This window comes from Callospermophilus lateralis, chromosome 4, assembly GCF_048772815.1.
Source record: "Callospermophilus lateralis isolate mCalLat2 chromosome 4, mCalLat2.hap1, whole genome shotgun sequence".
Taxonomy (NCBI): Eukaryota; Metazoa; Chordata; class Mammalia; order Rodentia; family Sciuridae; genus Callospermophilus; species Callospermophilus lateralis.
Genome location: NC_135308.1, coordinates 97865827 through 97884700, shown reverse-complemented (window position 1 = coordinate 97884700; position 18874 = coordinate 97865827). Strand labels below are relative to the sequence as shown.

The window sequence follows — 18874 nt, the reverse complement described above, 5'->3', positions numbered from 1 at the left end:
ACTACTCTCTTAGTAATTTTTAAGAATAAAATGCATTGTTATCAGTTATAGCCACCACATTGTACGGCAGACCTCTTGAACTTATTCCTCCTATCCATCAAAAGAGCTCTTAATCACAAGGAAGATAGTCTGAAAAGCTGCATATCACCTCATTTAAGGTGTTATATCCCAGCCTGTGCCCCTCGACATGATCAGCAGTAACTAAGCATAGGTGTTAGATTTGACGGCACACAGACTTCACTCAGATGAAATGTTTTGTATTCTTGCCAAAAGAAATCCTAAGAGACAAAGGGACTATGAAAATACCAACTGTCCCATCCCAAGTGTACATACAAAATTGCTTAACAGTGCAGCCCCAGTTCCACCTATGTTGGCCACAATTTTAAGTCCAAAAAGCTTGAAATAGAAGTTAGATATAACTTGTTTGGTGGAAATATAATGACAGCCCTAAACTCCTGTGGAGCAGCAAAACTGCACCTGACCAATCAAAGGCCTTTTCATATAAAAAATGGTCCTGATTTTTTTCTCTTCATATGAATACTTGCATGCTTTACTACACAAATTTTAATACTGGCATTTAACATTTTACATTTAGCATTAATTTTTAACATTAGTATTAAATTTTTCCCACATTTTTATTGGTGCATTATAGATGGACATAATGGTGGGATTTGTTGTTACATATTTGTACATTAACATTAATATTTTAACGTTAATATTATGTGATTGTTGGGTACCACATGTGGCCACATTGGGGATGACACAATATACACATGACATATGCAGCATGTAACCTTTCTATAGCCTGAAAATTGAATTTCAAAACACATGTGGCCTCAAGTATTTTAGGTAGCAATACTTAAGTGAATTTATTGGAGTCCCTTCAGAACGTCTAGAACAGTACAACTCACAGTATGTTTCATGGCCCATCAGAACTGCTGTTGATCAGAACGGACATATTATTTTCAAGCTTCATATCAAATAATAATTTTATAATTTATTTATATGAATGAAACCCCAAAGAGTGCATAGCTAAGGAAAAACAATCAGATTATAAAGAAGTCATTCATGAGAAGATACACTCTGTTGCCCTTGTACCAAAAATGTTGAATGAAAAATATTCCTAAAACAGTTGATATGGTTTTGAAAAAAATGCGGGGCATGGTAGCACATGCCTGTAATCCCAGCTACCCAAGAGGCTGAGGCAGGAGGACTGCAAAGCCAACCTGGGCAATTTAGCAAAAACCTGTCTCAAAATTTAAAGGGACTGAGAATGTAACTCAGTGCTAAAGCACCCTGGTACCACCCACATATGGCATCCCTGGTCCCATATGCTTATTATGAGAAGATAAATGGTTACTTTGGGGGAAAAAAAAAATTGAGAGGTTAGTGTTGCTGGTGTGAGACCAGAAGCTGTAAAGTCCTTCCTGTGCTGAGCCTGGTTTTCATTACTCAAGTTGGAGCCAAATTTGTGATCCAAGGCCCGCCTGGGCCCCTCTACACCTTTATGAACTGTCCATGTTAACCGGGTACTGATGAAAGACTTGAAGGCACACAGCTCTCTGGGATAAGGAAGGAGGGTGTATCCTGCAGAATTTTTCTCACCCTCATGTTTTGCAACACGAACATTCCTTTTCATATCAGGAGACTTAACTCTCATTTTCCACTCAGTTGCACGTACCAGTCTTGTACCAGGTGACAATTCTTGAGCTGATAGTCCAAAAACAACAGTTAATGCTAGTAGCAAGAATAAGAATAATTAAATAAATCACGTGCTTCAAAAACTAAAGGCACTATGGAGTTGAAATAATAATAGTTCCAATAACTATTTACTGTGCACTGGCTTCTGTTCGAAGCAATCTACACATATTAACTAGCTCATACACCTTCACAACAATCGAATGAGGAAGTCTTACGACTCCCTATTTAATGGAAAAGTGAAATATTGTAGCTCCAAGAATAAATCTCATCTAGCAGCTGAGGACACTTGAAATGTGTGGGACATTTTTGGTTATCACATGACTAAAGAGATATACCTGGCACTTTAATAGGCTGGGCCAGAGAGGCTAAACCTCCTTAACTTGGGAGACAGTCTCAGTGAGGAACTGTCCCAAATGCATAGTCACTCTGCTGAGACTTACTTGTTCTCTTTCTCTATCACTCATGAGAAGATAAACTACTCATCTTTTTTGAACTTAATATTTCCCAATTCAGATTACATTTAAGGTCAAGTGTGAAAACAGCTCTGAGCTTTAACCCAATAAATGACTTGGTTAAAAACTACTGAGCTGTCCTATGCCTTGAAGCCCCACTTCCTCTTATCTTCCCCCCACCAGCAAAATAAAATGAAGAAACAAAAAACCTCCACTCACAATGGCTTTTTATTCCAAAGCCATCAACATGATACTTTCAGAAAATATACTAATCATAAGTGCTATTTAATTTAGGGCACACATTTTTATGAAAATAGGTATCGTATACAACTTTTTCAAGAAGAGGCATGTTTTCTATTTCTACCAACCTACTTGTATTAGTATAAACTGAGAAAAAGATATGGAAAAATATTACCCACAAAGAACTGGATTTTGTGGTCAGGAGAAATGCTGTATAAAACTGGTTTTCTTCCAGTGGTCATGGTCTCTTATCTTGACTCAAATTAAATATTGCAAAAACTGTCTTTTAGCAGCCACAAGCACTGGGGTGGTAAAGTGAAGGGCATGCAGTATTAAAAATAAACCTATTAACAAATTAATTTTATTGGCTCTCTCGTCTTTATTTCTGCTACTTTCATTGTTCATTTCTTTGGAAGAAGAAAATTCGAAGCTCTGTTTGCTGTAAAATAAGTGATTGCTAGAGTCTTTTCTTTTTGTAATTTTAATTAATTAATTTATTTGTTCTAATTTGTTATACATGACAGCAGAATGCATTTCAATTCAAATATACAAATGGAGATCAAGTTTTCATTTTTCTGTTTGTACGACTGCTAGAATCTTAACAGCCTCAATTTATCAGCTATACATGATGAAACTTGGAGGCATGAGACTGAAGATTAGTCCCAAATTTAACCACCTAACAAGCCAGACTCCTGGCTCAGTAGATCAATATGGGCCCAGCAATTTCAAATAAACCCCCAGGCTATGGCGATTTCTACAGACATTTCCAATGGCATTGAATTAAGATTAGGATGCAGGGCCCATCACAGTGAGATGAGATAAAGGCTCTGACTCTTCTGGATACATATAATTTGAAGATGTTAAAAAATTAAGGTTTAGCTTATATTGGAATATCTAGAATCCTTTGGTTTCAGATTTACACCTGTTCTGTGTTTTTAATCATATAGTATCCTAGCCAATTTGTATAAATAAAGTCCTTGTTGTTTTTTTATAGCTTAAAGTACTCCTGGGAAATGTAACCATTAATCTGGAAGCTAGATATACAGTTACTTGTGATAAAAAACTGCATTTTCTGCTGTTCCACTTGTGTATAAAGCTTTTAGATTCTCTGTTAGTCAGAAATGTTCGTAAGAATCTGTTTTTTTCTCAGAAAAAAACAAAGAAATTCATTTGAGTGCCACATGATGTAGAGTTACACACATGAACATAGGAAAGTTATGTCCGATTCATTCTACAGGCTTTCCTATTCCTATCTACCCGCCCTTCCCCCCACTCTCCCCTAATCCAGTGAATCTCCACTCCCCCATCTCATGGTGAGCCAGCATCCACATATCAGAGAGAACATTAGGCCTTTGGTTTTTTGGAATTGGTTTATTTCACTTAGCCTGATAGTCTCCTGTTCAAACCATTTCCTGGCAAATGCCATAATTTCATTCTTCTTTATAGCTTAGTAATATTCCATTGCGTATATGTACCACATTAAGAACTTCATTCCTTAAAGTGATACAAATAAGAGATCTCTTTTCAACATCCCTTCTGTCGTATCCTTCTAAAAGACTGTGCTTTCAATTTCTACCTGAAGAAGCAACATTTTAAAAAATCAGCCTGGAACTAAAACACCAGAATCAGAAATCCCACCACACGCCACATGCAATCTACCATAGTGCAATCGACCCTTCTCTCAGCCCTAAGCAAAGTTCTCACCTGCATCAGCTGCTGCTTCAGCTTCTGAATCTCTGAAATGTTCAGCTCACTGAATAGGTCGGAGACCGGGTGCAGGGACTCCCCCTTCCTCAGGGTGGGCGCCCGGTAGTCCCCGTTCAGTTTCGCCAGCGGCCCGTGGAGGTGCCCGTTCAGCTTGTCGTCGTTGTTGGGCTCGCCCCCGTCCTCCGCGAACTTGAGGCCGTCGACCGCGATGCTGATGTGGTTGTCGCCGAGGGTGATGTACTGCGAGAGCTCCTTGCGCAGGCTGTTCTTCTGCTCCCTCTCGTTCTTGAGCGTCTCCAGCGCCTCCTCCAGCTGGTGCTCGGCGATCTCCTTCAGCCGCAGGGCGTCCTCCAGCTGGCTGTTGAGCAGCACCGTCTCCTCCTCGAACCGCTTGATCTCATGCTTCAGGCCTTCGTACTCAACCTGAATCAGACAGGACAAGGAGGGTTCATAAAACTAAAAGCTGGGTCTTACAACACGGCCATCAAGCGCTCGAGTGGACCTGATCACTAAAAAAGACGACAGCGTTAGTCCTACAAAATGAACCATACACATTTTTTTTTTTTTTCCTGATGCTAGGGATTGAATCCAGGGCCTTATCCATATCAGGGAGGCACCCTGCCCCTCAGCTGATTTCCCAGCCTGAAATAAATCATAAAAAGCAAGAGTATATCCTTAAGATAACAGAGGATGATTTCCTTAGAAATTATGTATGTAATGAACTCACACACACACACACACACACACATATATATAATTATATATAATTAGCATCTAATAGCATGATGACCTTGTCGCTTTTTCTAATTTATTTTGGTAACAGAAATATGTATAAGTATATGATTTAATTCTTAGCAGGATGAAAAAGTTTTCTACTGTCCTAGGATTTCTTTTATAGGATCCAGTCGTCAAAAGAGGAAATTGTTTGCCTAATAAATCAGGAATTTTTTGCTAATAGTTTACCCAAATACAATCCATGGAAAGATTTTGATCATCACCGTTACTTTTAAGATTTTTTATTATTAATAAATTGGAAACTTTTATACCCAGGGATAAATTAAATTAAAAGATTACGATAAAAACCTCAATAAGATATGTTTGAGATTAAGATGAGAAAGCAAAGAAGGTTTATATATAGGCTTAAGGATCAAATCTGAAAGAGCAGTGGCGACTGCCTGTAATTCCAGCAGTTCAGGAGGCTGAGGCAGGAGGATCACAGGTTCAAAGCCAGCCTCAGCAAAATTAGTGGGGCCCTAAGCAACTGAGTGAGACCCTGTCTCTAAATAAAATATGAAAAAGGGCTGGGGATGTGGCTCAGTGGTTAAGCACCCCTGGGTTCAATCCTGGTACAAAAATAAGAAAAAAAAAATCTGAAAGAAAAGGGGCAAGTTATCCAATAACAAAGCATATCTATAGTGTTTTCAATATAATATTCTTTTGAGTTGTAATCAAGTGGGAGCCTGCTCAGACGTCTTCCTGGCCATGAAAACCCACAGGTGACAGAGGTCTCTCTCTGAGCTGCTGGGCCTTCCCTGGGACTGTTTCCATGGCACTTGTCACATGTCACCATTCCATAAACATTTTACTTCTACAACTACCTTGAAATCTGCCTGGAGAAAGGACTTTTTATTCACCAAGGTGTCCCTCATAGTGCTTCAATGTTCCCTCACAGTGTTTAAAACAAAATTCTTCCCTTCAATAAGCATTTGCTGAATAACCGTGAGTGAAAAAATAAACTAGAAAAACAAAGACATCCTGCTATTGGATGCTCACATAAACTGTTTGGCTTTATATTTAACTTTGGAATTTATTAGCTTGAACTTAAATTTTAAAAATTATTTTAAGAATTGAAAAGAGATCATAAACCACTACTTTTCATGTATTTTTATCCCCCTCACATAATCTTGGTGTGATCATTTATCTTGCAAATGTTAGAATACAGGTTTGGTGGGGATGCAGGTTTGGCTGATGTAGCAGAGACCAACAGGAGACGTCTCTGTCGAGATGAAAGTTTTCCTCTCTCATGTAACTGTATGGAGGCAGACTGTCAAGACCAGTGGGGAATCTCTGCTCCAGGAGGTTATCCAGGCACCAGGCTCCTCCTCTCTTGCTGCCCTGACTTCTACTTGGTCATGAGCCTGGCAGTGGGCTGAAGTAAGTAAGGGGCACACCCTCTGCCTTTCCAGAAACATCCCATTGTTCCCATATTGCTTTTTCTCATATTTCTATTGGCCAGTGCTGATCCTATGACACACTTGGATGCAAGGGAGCTGGAAGCATGTAGCTTTTACTCTGGACAGCCTTGGGCCCAGTTAAAACTGGGAAATACAATGGGGAGAAATGAAAACCAAAACTCGTTGTTACAAAAGGTCATTGGAGCACTGTGGGGCATGGCCTGTAAAGACACGTGTATAAAAGAAGTTTCCAGGAATACTAGATACATATGTGAATAAGCATAGTGGTATTTCATTAAAGAATGTGTTTACCACATTATACAGCATATAATAAACTCTGTAAGGCACATGAATAAAAGATGTTTTCAAGAATGCTATTTGTATATATGAATAAGGAGAGTGTTATTTCAATAAAAAGAATGTGTTTACCACAGTGTGGTGCCTGGAATACATTATGTAAAAACACCCTATAAAAGACATTTCTAAAGAAAAAAAGGTAATTAGAATTTCAACATGTCAGAGATAGAATTACTCAGAAGAGTCAATCAAGGAGATATATGTCTATTATTTATAATGATAATTATAGAATGCTAATTGTTCTACCCTAAATATATCTTTGAATAAATATAAGGAAACATAACAAATCAATCCATGGCATACTACCAATAATTGTCCTTTAAAAGAAATTTCCGTGTTTCATATTAACTATATTACTTAGGATTGTGGACACTTGATGGGAGAATAAATTGCCTGATGGGGAAAATGCAAAAATGAGCATTTAAATAGCATATAACAGCCATGATGACGTGCAAATAAAATATACTTGTGTGTGTGTGTTTGTGTGTTTCTATGTGCGTGTGTGGTGCTGGCCTGTGTGCATACAAGTTAAATGCTCTACCTCTGGGCTACACCCCTGTCACTGAAATATACTTTTCAAAATTCCAAGGAGTTGTTACCTAGCCTAAAGCATCTGATAATTTGACAGTCCCTAGAATTTGACAGTCCCTAGCCACCAGCCATACTCCCGAATTAATGTGTTCCATGGGAAGGTTAAGAAAGGAACACCTGTTTTCTCAGTCTTTCAGCAAGGATTTGTGAATAGATGCTTAAAGAGGGAGTAAGACATGCTATTTAGATATTATTTAGAAAATAATAAATAGCTAATAGAAAAACAAAACTTCAGAAGGGAAAAATCCCTGGAACCAAGCATCTTACAATGGCAGTAGCTTTGCTGCTGGAGAAACCTGCAGCCGAGTTGGGGTACACAGCGTGGGGGGAGGATCGGTACAAAGTAAGTTTCAGACTGATTTTGTGATTGAATGCCAGTTGTCTCTTCACAAAAACCTGTGGCATTTGTACACAAAATATTATGCTCAATTCATTAATTAGAGTATTTATGATGCTAATATCTTTAAATAAAAGCCAATAGCAGGGGAAAACCCACAGCATTTCCTTATCTGGGACAGACTTGGAGCTACCATGTACCCATGTGTCAGGGAATAAGCCCAAACAGCTTGTACAGAAAATGATTTTGAATTGATTCAACACTTAATTGGTGAAATTATCATCTGACATCTAGAAAGTAAAATTGAAGAGATGTATACATTTTCCTCAAAACTCCTGAGTTTCCCTGTTTCGATTCCTGGTAGAAGGGTCTGGGTAAATGGTAAACAGTGATCAACCACATTGATAAAATGAATTCCCTTAGAAACAGCTTCTAGGTTAATGAACACAGGCAGGATACCTTGGCAGTCTCCCAAGGACCCCTAATCCCGGCTCTAATTAACCCCTGAGATGAATCAGCCCACCACACAGGACCACAGGGAGGCTGTCTGCTTCTGTTCCTGTCTGAGCAGAGAAAAGGGAGGAAGGAAAGGCAATTTAAATATTTGTACTTCAAACAAAGTTCTCTTCATTCTTCATCACTGACAAAAACCAAAACTACACCAAAAACAAACAAAAGAACTCCAAAGTCCCTACCCACTCACACACACACACACACACACACACACACACACACACACACACAAAATCCTTCTCATTTTAAGAAGCATTTTTTGAGGGTTCTGGGGATTGAACCAGGACCTTGCACATGCTAGATAAGTGCTCTACCACTGGGCTGTATCCCCAGCCCTTTTTAAAAATTTTATTGTGAGACCAGGTTTCACTAAATTATTAAGGCTGGCTTTCAACTTTTAATCCTTTTGCCTCAGCCTTCCAAGTAGCTGGGATTTTAGGTATGCACCACCATACCCAGCTGAGAAGCATATTTTTAAAAATTCCTCTAAGTATTAATTTCTGCACTGCAAGCTTATTTACCCCAGCCAAAATAAGATCTGGGATGCCTGTGTTAGGCAGTAGATAGTAATGAGCAGCAGAATGCAAACCAACAGCATGGCATGATCATGAGTTTTCTTTACTTTTTTTTTTTTTTTTGTTGTTGTTGTTACCAGAGATTGAATCCACTAAGCCACATCTCCAGCCTTTTTCACTTCTTATTTTGAGACAGGGTCACAGTAAGTTGCTTAGGGCCTCACTAACTTGCTGAGGCTAGTCTCGAACTTGTGATCTTCCTGCCTCAGCTTCCCGATTTGCTGGGATTATAAGAGTGCACTCTTGTGCTCAGCTTCTTTAAATTGTTTTAAAGGCAAATGAACAACTAAGTAACTTATACAAAAATAACTGGTGCACAAACTCTGAGAATAAATAGGTAGAAACAAAGGGAGCCCATCAAACAGGTCAAGAAAGAAAGATCAATGAAGCTAACTCCTGACAGGGTCTATTTGGGTTATTGTGAAGTTAGGATTTGTGGCCATAAGTTTCTCAACATATTTCAGAAGACAAATTTCTTTAATGACACAAGTGCACTAAGGTAGTTTGGCCACCAAACCCAGTCCCTACATTAACATAGGACTGACTTGTAGATGAAGCCACTCTGAATAGGAGGCCACCATGACAGGTCTGGAGAGGACCAACTAGGGTCAAAGACTCCACTGTCCAACACAAAGGAGGAGCTCAACTCATGACTGTGGAAGAGTGCGGAAAGTGAACCCCAGTTCCCAAGGCAAATGTGTAACAGCAATGAATTTGGAAGCCACACTGTTTCCTTTGTCACTCTCTGCTCAGAAAGGACCCACCGTCTTGAGAGTGCTCTCTGCTTCAACCTACCTTTATTTTCACTAGAATAAAATTCTTTTGCATGGCTTTTCTTTAAATTCTTTAAATTTTCTTTTGCTGGGACACAAGAATGGAGGTTTAGAGCTTCAGCTCCCTACTCTCCTGTGACATGTGGGTCTGCTGGCGTCTGGTGCGTGGGGTGTTTAGTGCTCAAAGGGGAAGGAATGAGGTAAAAACACATGGGGATTTCCTGATAACCCTTTTTGATGGGCTGAATCTACCCGCTGTTCTCATCAGTAGACATCTTATTTCCCCAGCAACTCCAGAGCTAAGTGGCAATGATCAGAAACCAAATTTTAATTGTGTCAATCCATATTTTTCTTTTGTCCTCTTAACTCTTTCCCCCTAGTGCAAGGGATCAAACCCAGGGCCTCACATCAGCTAGGCAAGAGATCTACCGCTGAGCCAAATCCCCAGCTCATTAACTCTAAAAGTATATACTGGCTGTTTTCCAAGTTTACCAAGGTGAAGAATCATGTCTTATGAAGTCTTGTACCTTTCCAGCCTAGTACAGTGCTGGGCACATAGTCGGGTTACCCGAACTGAGAGGTTATGATAGCATATAGACCAAAGTAGAGATTATGGCTGAGGAAGCTCCTTAAAAAAAATTTGGATATCCAAGTTGCCTTTACTTAACTACTCGATACAGCTGTATTCATAAATGGATTCTTCTCATATTACAGATTCAAGAATTCAATTAGTAATAACTATGCAAAACCACGTTGCAAAACAATTAGAAAAAGGAAGCCATGTAACCTTACTACAGAAAAAAATTACATAATTATGTAAATGTACATCTTTAGAGTCGGGTAGAGGGTACAGCTGAAAAAGAAATCAGGCACTTGATTTCTTATGCCTTTGTTCCCGCTGGTATATACTTTATAATCCCTTTCCTTCTATGATTTAAAAGCAATTTACCAAAAAAGGGAAAGGAGAGGGCTGGTGTTGTGGCTCAGTGGTGGAGTGCTCACCTAGCACGAGTGAGGCACTGGGTTTTACCCTCAGCACCACATAAAAATAAAATAAAGATATGTGTCCGTCTAAAACTAAAAAATAAATTACAAAAAAAAAAAAAAAAAGGGAGAGAGGGAGGGAGGGAAAAAGGAAGGAGGGAGGAAGAAAGCAAAAAGAATGAGACAAGTAATTGTAGGGAGACCTTAAGCTTGTAGAATGAAATAGCCTACAGACCCAGGCTTTGAACTGGAAGTTGTCAGATTTAGTTTACTGTAATGGGCTTAACTTAACTGCTGAAATAAAATCAACAGAGTTAAAGTAGAAACCCAAATTCTCCTTTGTATCTTTATTAGTAAAGCTTTATTGTAAATTATACTCCTTATAGGTGTATTTTTTCCTTCTACATTGTAGCTGAAATAGGAAAGTTGAGAAATTTCAGTACATAAATATTACATAAAAAGATTAAGGGATTATAAAAAAAATTTGACAAGCTCCTCCTTAAGAAATAGAGGTGATGGAACTAGAGTTGTCAGAATCTGTGGATCCATCCGTGTGTATCTAAAAGAAACCTTCTTAAATCTCACCTGGTTCTGCTTTAATGTGGACACTAGTTTCTGCAAAGTGATATTCTCTTCTTCTAGTTCAGTGTAGTCCTGAAGGAGCCGGGCCTCCCGGAATTTATATTCTCGAATTTCATCCTTCATCCGTATTCTCTGCAGCTCCACCATCTCATTGTTCTGAAACAACAGAATAAACAATCAATACAAAACTTCCTAGATTTCATAAAGTGCAGAGACAGTTCTGCTGTTAATAATATAATAAAGCCTCGTGGGGCAAAATGGCCAACTGCCTTTTCTGAATGGCAATTTAGTGATATCTAATTTTTAAAAATTTATTTGTTAAATTTTAATTTGTTATATATGACAGCAGAATGCATTACACTTCATATTACACATAGAGAGCACAAAGCAGAGCCACACTATTTGTGTCTGCATACATGTTCTTAGGGTACGGATGTCCATCTCATTCCACCGTCTTTCCTACCCACCATCCCTCATTCCCCCCCTTTTTTTGAGATGGAGACCTGATGTGTTTCCCAAGCCTGTCTCAAACTCCTAGGCTCAAGCAATCTCCCACCTCAGTCTTCCATGTAGGTGGGTGGGACTATAGGCACGCATCACTATGCCCTGCCTAGTTTAAAAGCACATATATGTGACTCAGCAATTCAATGTCTAAAAATCATTCTTAAATATATTCTCATATAGGTAAACAAAAAGAAAAATTCATGTATGCTTACACAAAGAATTAGAAATAGTTTAATTTTTGCTATTTTGAGGAATGATGAAATATGTATTCATTGTACATTACAAAATTATTTTAAAATAAAAAATGAGAAAGAATGAGTAGGAATTCTATTTTGCAAAAATGGAAATATAGTTATAATATATAATTAATATGAAAACAGGTTATAGATTAGTATGCATATTAGGATCCCAGGTGTGTTAAAAAATAAAAAAGTGTACACATGCACACTCGCACCACAACACTTTCATGTCATAAATATATTTGTAAGAATACCCTGCAAAACTGTCAATAGTGATTATTTAGAAGGGATTGGATTAGACAAGACAAAGGGATGAGCAGAGGCGTCCATTACTTTGATTCATATATCCTTCTGGGTCATTTCAAAAGTTTTGACAACAAACATGTATTGCCAGGTCATATGTGTAAAGACTCAGGATATTAATAAAGCAATTAAGTGCTGGGGTTGTGGCTCAGAGGTAGAGCACTTGCCTAGCATGCATGAGGCGCTAGGTTCAATCCTCATCACTACATAAAAATAAAAAAAGATATTGTATCCATATAATGAAAAATAAATATTTTTTAAAAAATAAAACAAGTAAAATATTTAATTTTAATTTTCCCCCTAAACTTGTGTGCAAGTATAAGCTATGTTTTAGTACAAAATATATAATGGGTATCTACACTAATGGATATCTACACGTATACATGCAATATATTCATAATCATGGAAATAAGGGATATGTTTTCTTTTAATTCAGGATCCATGAGATTATTTTCCTATTTAAACAAAGAGAAATACTACATATGTTTTTAAAAGGTACTGTAGGAAGCAAAGACATTTTCTTTTATAATACTTTGATATCCATGAGGTAAAAAATGAATCATGACCACATTTGGCCTCTGGGCCACAATCTGCCAACTCTTGATATAATATTATATAGGGTTGACAATGGATAAAGTACTGTTATTTGCAACATGAGTGAATCTCATTAATATATTCTTGACTGAAACAAGCCAGGTGCAAAGACTAAACTGTATGATTACATGTACAAAAGGATTTTTTTTTTTGCACTTCATGCATCTTTTTAATAGAAATTAAATTATTCACTTAATGGATATAATGTAGTGTTGTTCTCTAATCTAGTAGCTTTTTTTTTTTTTAACACAATGCCTTTATTTTTACGTGGTGCTGAGAATGGAACCCGGGTCCCGCCCGTGCTAATCGAGCGTTCTATCGCTGAGCCACAATCCCAGACCCAACTAGCATCTTTTTAACATTCACTTCTGAGTCTCATGGGAAATGTTTTTCAGCATCAAGATGTGGTTGGATGAGGGAGCAATGTTAGCATCAACTGAAAGGGTTGAAGTTCATCTGCAGCTAATAATATGGGAGAAGAAACACAGACCCATAATAGTATTATGCTTTATTAGGCCAAAATCAGAGTTAACCCAATCCACACAGACTTCTTCTAAGCTGAGAATACACATGGAAAGAGATGACTTTACTGAGACTAACAGCCTTATTACTAAGGTTCATCAGGGGAGAATCCATAAACTACGGCAGGGTATCCAAGAATGCCCTCTGGTTGGCCAATGCTATCCATTTCAAGATTGCAAGGAAATGAATGCTGCCCAACTACATCTCCATGATAATCACTGAAGGAATCACAGCCAGGATTATCATGGAGATGTAGTTGGGCAGCATTCATTTCCTTGCAGTCATTAATCCATCTGAACTATAGAAATAGTTAGGTCTTTTAAGAATATCTCTGTTATGTGATCCTGTAATCTGTACACGTGGAAAAATAAGATTACGTACCTCATTTGAATCAAATGTATGGTATGTCAAAATCATTGTAATGTTTTGAGCAACTAATAACTGCTTACTCTTGTCCATCTGGTGGCTCTATACCATATCCAGCCACTAAGAGTTATGCCAGCAAAACTTCTCGCTCTGAAATTTCTTAGCCCATTCTTCATCATATTCCACTACAATATATAGCATATTACAGACCTCTCAGATTTCACTATTTTTTATCATGTATGATGTCTACAAGATATGCTAAAGCCTGGGTCCCCTTGATTATGACATTTCTCAGGGCTTGGTGGAAAACCAACATACAAACTCATTGTCTTAATGTCAAGCAATTAGAAATTTGATGTGTGCAGGGATTATTCTAGATTTTGCTAGCAATGTAGCATAAGAGTCATCCATAGATATAGTTGTAATCATTATAACCACTTGTAAAACAAAGTCATTTTCTGCAGCACCTGGTTTTCATTTATCCTTGAGGTATGGAACTAACTGGTACTATTTAAGAGCTGACTCCCATCTAAATGTAATGGTCAAATTTGCAAGAGTTCCCAAACATTCATCACAAACTTCCTCTTCATCATTAGAAATCTGGGCTGCAAAGTCCCCAACAAAATCAATAAAACATTTTTAGTTGGTCCATCATGCTTGGAAATGTTTCTAATCATTTTCATCAGCAATTGATCCTTAAACTTCAGAAGCCTTTTCATGATATCTTCGAAAAATTCCTTCAAAAAGATTCCCAAATAAACAACCTAATGATGCATCTCAAGGCCCTTGGAAAAGAAGAACAAAACAAGTCCAAAGGAAGGAAATAATTAAGATCAGAGCGGAAATTAATGACCTTGAGAATAAAAAATAACAACACAAAGGATCAATGAAACAAAGAGTTGGTGCTTTGAAAAGATAAATAAGATGGATAAGCCCTTAGCCAAACTAATCAAAAGGAAAAGGGAGAAAATCAAATTAATAAAATTAAGAGATGAAAAAGAAGAAATCACTACAGATATCTCAGAAATCCAGCAGATCATTAGGGACTATTTTGAACACTTATATTCCAACAAATTGTAAAACCTAGAATAAATGGGTACATTTCTAGACAAATACAATCTGCCAAAACTGAATCAAGAGAACAAAAAACAAAAACAAACAAAGAAAAAAATTAAACAGACCAATAACTTGTAATGAGATATCAGCAGTAATAAAAAGCCTTCGAGGGGCTGGGGTTGTAGCTCAGTGGTAGAGCGCTTGCCTAGCATGTGTGAGGCACTGGGTTTGATCCTCAACACCACATAAAAAAATAAAATAAAGGCATTCTGTCCATCTACAACTAAAAAAAAAAACAAACCTTTGAACAAAGAAAAGCCCAGGACCAGATGGATTCTCAGTTGAATTCTACCAAACCTGAAGAAAGACTAATGCCAATTCTTCCAAATTATTCCATGAAATAGAAAGAGATAGAACACTTCCAAATTCACTCTATGAAACTATTCTCACACACTCAAAACAGATAAAGATTCATCAAAGAAAGAAAACTACTGATAATATCACTGATAAACTTAGATACAAAAATACTTAATAAAATTTTACAAATCATGTTCAACAACATATTAATAAGATTGTATACAATGATCAAGTTGGTTTTATTCCAAGAGATGTGAGGATGGTTTAATATATGCAAATCAATAAATGTAAATCATCACATAAACAGAATTAAGGACAAAAATCACTTAGTAATCTCAATAGATGAAGAGAAGGCATGTGACAAAATTCTGTACCCATTCATGGTAAAAACACTGAAGAAACTAGGAATAGAAGAAACCTACCTCAACATCATAAAGGCCATCTATGAAAAACCCAAAGCCAACCTCACAGTAAATGGGGAAAACGGAAAGCATTTCCTTTAAAATCTGAGACAAGACAAAGGTGTCCACTCTCAACACTCCTATTTAATATAGTGCTAGAAGTTCTAACCAGAGCAATTAGGCAGGAGAAGACAATAAATGGGATAAAAATAAAAAAGGAAGATGTCAAGTTATTACTGTTTGCAATGATATGATCCTATACATAGAATATCCAAAGAATTCCACCAAAAGACTGCTAGAGCTAATAAACAAATTTGACAGAGTAACAAAGTCAACATTTTAAAAAATCAATAGCTTTCCTATATACCAACAACAAATCTGCTGAGAAAGAAATATACCAACAACAAATCTGCTGAGAAAGAAATTAGGAAGACAATTCTATCCACAATAGCCTCAATAAATAAATAAACAGAATACCTAGGAATGAATCTAACTAAGGAGGAAAAGACCTCTACAATAAAAACTATAGAAATCAAACAATCGAAATGTTTTGAAAGAATTGAATAATATCTCAGTCATGAGAGAGACCTCCATGTTAATGGATAGGCAGAGTTAATATTGTTAACATACTACCAAAAGCAATAAACAGATTCAATGAAATCCCCATCAAAAACCAGTTACATTTTTTACAGAACTAGAAAAAAACAGTTCTCAAATTCATTTTGAAGAATAAAACTGCAGAATAATTCAAAGCCAAAAAAAGCAATGCTGGAGGCATCACAATACCTGTCTTTAGGAGGCATCACAATACCTGTCTTTAGGAGGCATCACAACACCTGTCTTTAAATTATACCATAGAGCTATAATAACAAAACTGCATGGTACTGGCATAAAAACAGACACATAGACCAATGGCACAAAATAGAAGACATACAGACAAACCCACAGATCTATTGTCATCTGCTCCTTGACAAAGGTGCCAAAAACATACATTGGAGAAGACAGCCTTTAGAAAAAAAAATATTTATTTTTTAGTTGTCATTGGACACAATACCTTTATTTTACTTATTTATTTTTATGTGGTGCTGAGGATGGAAACCAGGGTCTCGCATGTGCGAGGCAAGCGCTCTACTCCTGAGCCACAACCCCAGCCCAAGACAGCCTTTTTAACAAATGGTGCTGGGAAAACTAGTTATCCATATGTAGAAGAATGAAACTAGACCCTTATCTCATACCCTGCATAAAAAGCAACTCAAAATAGACCAAACACCTAGGAATTAGACCAGAAACCATGCAACTCCTCATAGAAAATGTAGGGTCAATATTCCAACATGTTAGACATAGGCTATGACTTTCTCCAGGGGACCTCTAAAGCTCAGAAAATAATGCCAAGAGTTAATAAATGGGATAAATGGGATGGCATCAAATTAAAAAGCTTCTGCAAAACAAAGGAAACAATTAAAAATGTAAAGAGATAACCTACAAAAGGGAAGAAAATCTTTTTGACTTACTCTTCTGATAGGGGTTAAAATCTAGACTATATAAAGAGCTCAAGGAACTTTACACCAAAAAAATCAAATAACCCAACTAATAAAATGGGCAAATTAATTAAAAAGACGACTTATTTAAAAAAGGAATATAAATGGCCAACAAATACATTAAAAAATGTTCGACATCATTAGAAATTAGGGAAATGCCAAAAAAAAAAAAAACTACACTGAGATTTCATCTCATGCTAGTCAGAATGGCAGCCATCAAGAATACAAACAATAATAAATGCTGGAGAAAATGTGAAGAAAAAAATATTTTTACACTGTTGGTGGGAATGTAAATTATACAACCACTATGGAAATCAGTATGGAGGCTCCTTAAAAGACTAGGCATGGAATCACCATATGACCCAGCTATACCACTTCTCGGTATTTATCCTAAAAAGTTAAAGTCATCTTACTACAGTGATACATGCACACACATATTTGTAGCAATAGACAAACTATAGGACCAGCCTAGGTGTCCATTGATGAATAAATGGATAAAGAAAATGTGGAATTTTATTCGGTCATAAAGAAAAATGAAATTATGGCATTTGTAGGAAAATGGATGGAAAAATAAAATTTGTAGGAAAATGGATAGAACTAGAAATCATTAGGTTAAGTGAACTAAGTCAAACTCAGAAGTATCAAGGGTCATACGTTTGCTCTCATATGTGGATGCAAAAGGAAAAGAAAGTTGTGAGTAGGGGCAGGAATCTTATGAAAAAATCAAAGGGAGATCAGTAGAGGAAAGGAACCAACAGGTGGGAGGCAGGAAATGCTGGGGACTGAAACTGGCCAAATTATAAGGTTACACTGTGTGCACATATTAATACGTCACATCAAATCCCACCAGTATATACAACTATAATGCATGAATAAAAAATGTGGAAGAATATTTTTTAAAAGTTCAAGAACATGCTATGTGGGTTGGTCTTCCCAAAACAGATATGTCTTGACTCCTAGAGTCTTTACAACAGGAAAGGTTAAAATGAGGATATCAGGGTTGGCCCAATCCAATAGACTGATAGCCTTATAAAAAAAAAGGAACATGGGCCACAGAAGCCAGAGGCAGACTACATGAAGACACACAAGGAAAAAGACAGCCCATGATCACAGGTAGAGACGGGAGTCAGTCCTCTACAGCCAAGGAACCACAAGATCACCAGCACACCAGCGCTAGGAAGAGAGAAGGGAAGGTGGCCCGGGAGCCACCAGAGGGAGCTCCGCCTTGCTGATACCTTAATCTCAGACTTCCAGCTCCAGAATAAACTGTGAGACAATAAATTTCTGCTGTTTTTTTTTTTTTTTTTTTTTTTTAATCATCTATTCTCTAGTTGTAGTTGGACACAATACCTTTGTTTTATTTATTTTTATGTGGTGCTGAGGATTGAACCCAGGGCCTTGCACATGCTAGGCGAGCGCTCCACCGTTGAGCCACAATCCCAGCCCCAAATTTCTGCTGTTTGAAGCCACCAGTTTATAGAAGTTTGTTGGGGCTTCCTAAGAAGTGACCACACATACAAATTTAATTGGTGACAGAAGTTGGCATAATATTATCTTTGCAGGAAGAGGAATGACATCTGCAAGCACTACAAAGAATTAAAAGATCTTTGTTCCTAATAGAAGGTCATCCCTAAAGAAAATTGCTAATTTTCCTGTATATACTTTCAAATGCCCCTTATCTAGCTTCATTTTCTACAGATCTTGATTTTGAGTAGCTCCTTTGACTCTGGTTTTTATAAGCACCTCTCTGAACATGGTGATTATTTTCTCCTGACTCTATTCCTCAGTACAGCTCTCCCTGGTTCTGCTTATACTTATGTGAAAACAGCAAGTCATAAACTCATAATTTTTTCACATGCAAACAGAAATCTCAGCTCAAAAATCATTGATTGAGTGCTGGCTAATGAAAAGGTCATTCTAAGGCAGATACTGCATTCTCTGTACACAGGTTGTTAGCTCAGAGTCTTGGGAGGATGAAGCGTTGTAGACTCAAATGAGGAGATAGATG

The 18874-nt window shown here is 37.3% G+C and overlaps 1 protein-coding gene across 8 annotated transcripts in view; it reads right to left on the bottom strand.

Annotated features, from left to right (window-relative positions):
• The window catches only part of Bicd1 (BICD cargo adaptor 1), a 229526-nt gene that overhangs the window by 49977 nt on the left and 160675 nt on the right, over positions 1–18874 (bottom strand). For 7 of the 8 annotated variants that reach the window (XM_076852756.1, XM_076852754.1, XM_076852758.1 and 4 more), the window contains exons 3-4: positions 10990–11142; positions 4098–4523 (exon numbers count right to left, since the gene is read on the bottom strand). In XM_076852756.1, coding sequence (XP_076708871.1) covers positions 4098–4523; positions 10990–11142 — 579 coding nt within the window. Of the gene's footprint in view, positions 1–4097; positions 4557–10989; positions 11143–18874 lie in introns of all 8 variants that reach the window. The other variant, XM_076852761.1, reaches the window with a different exon arrangement.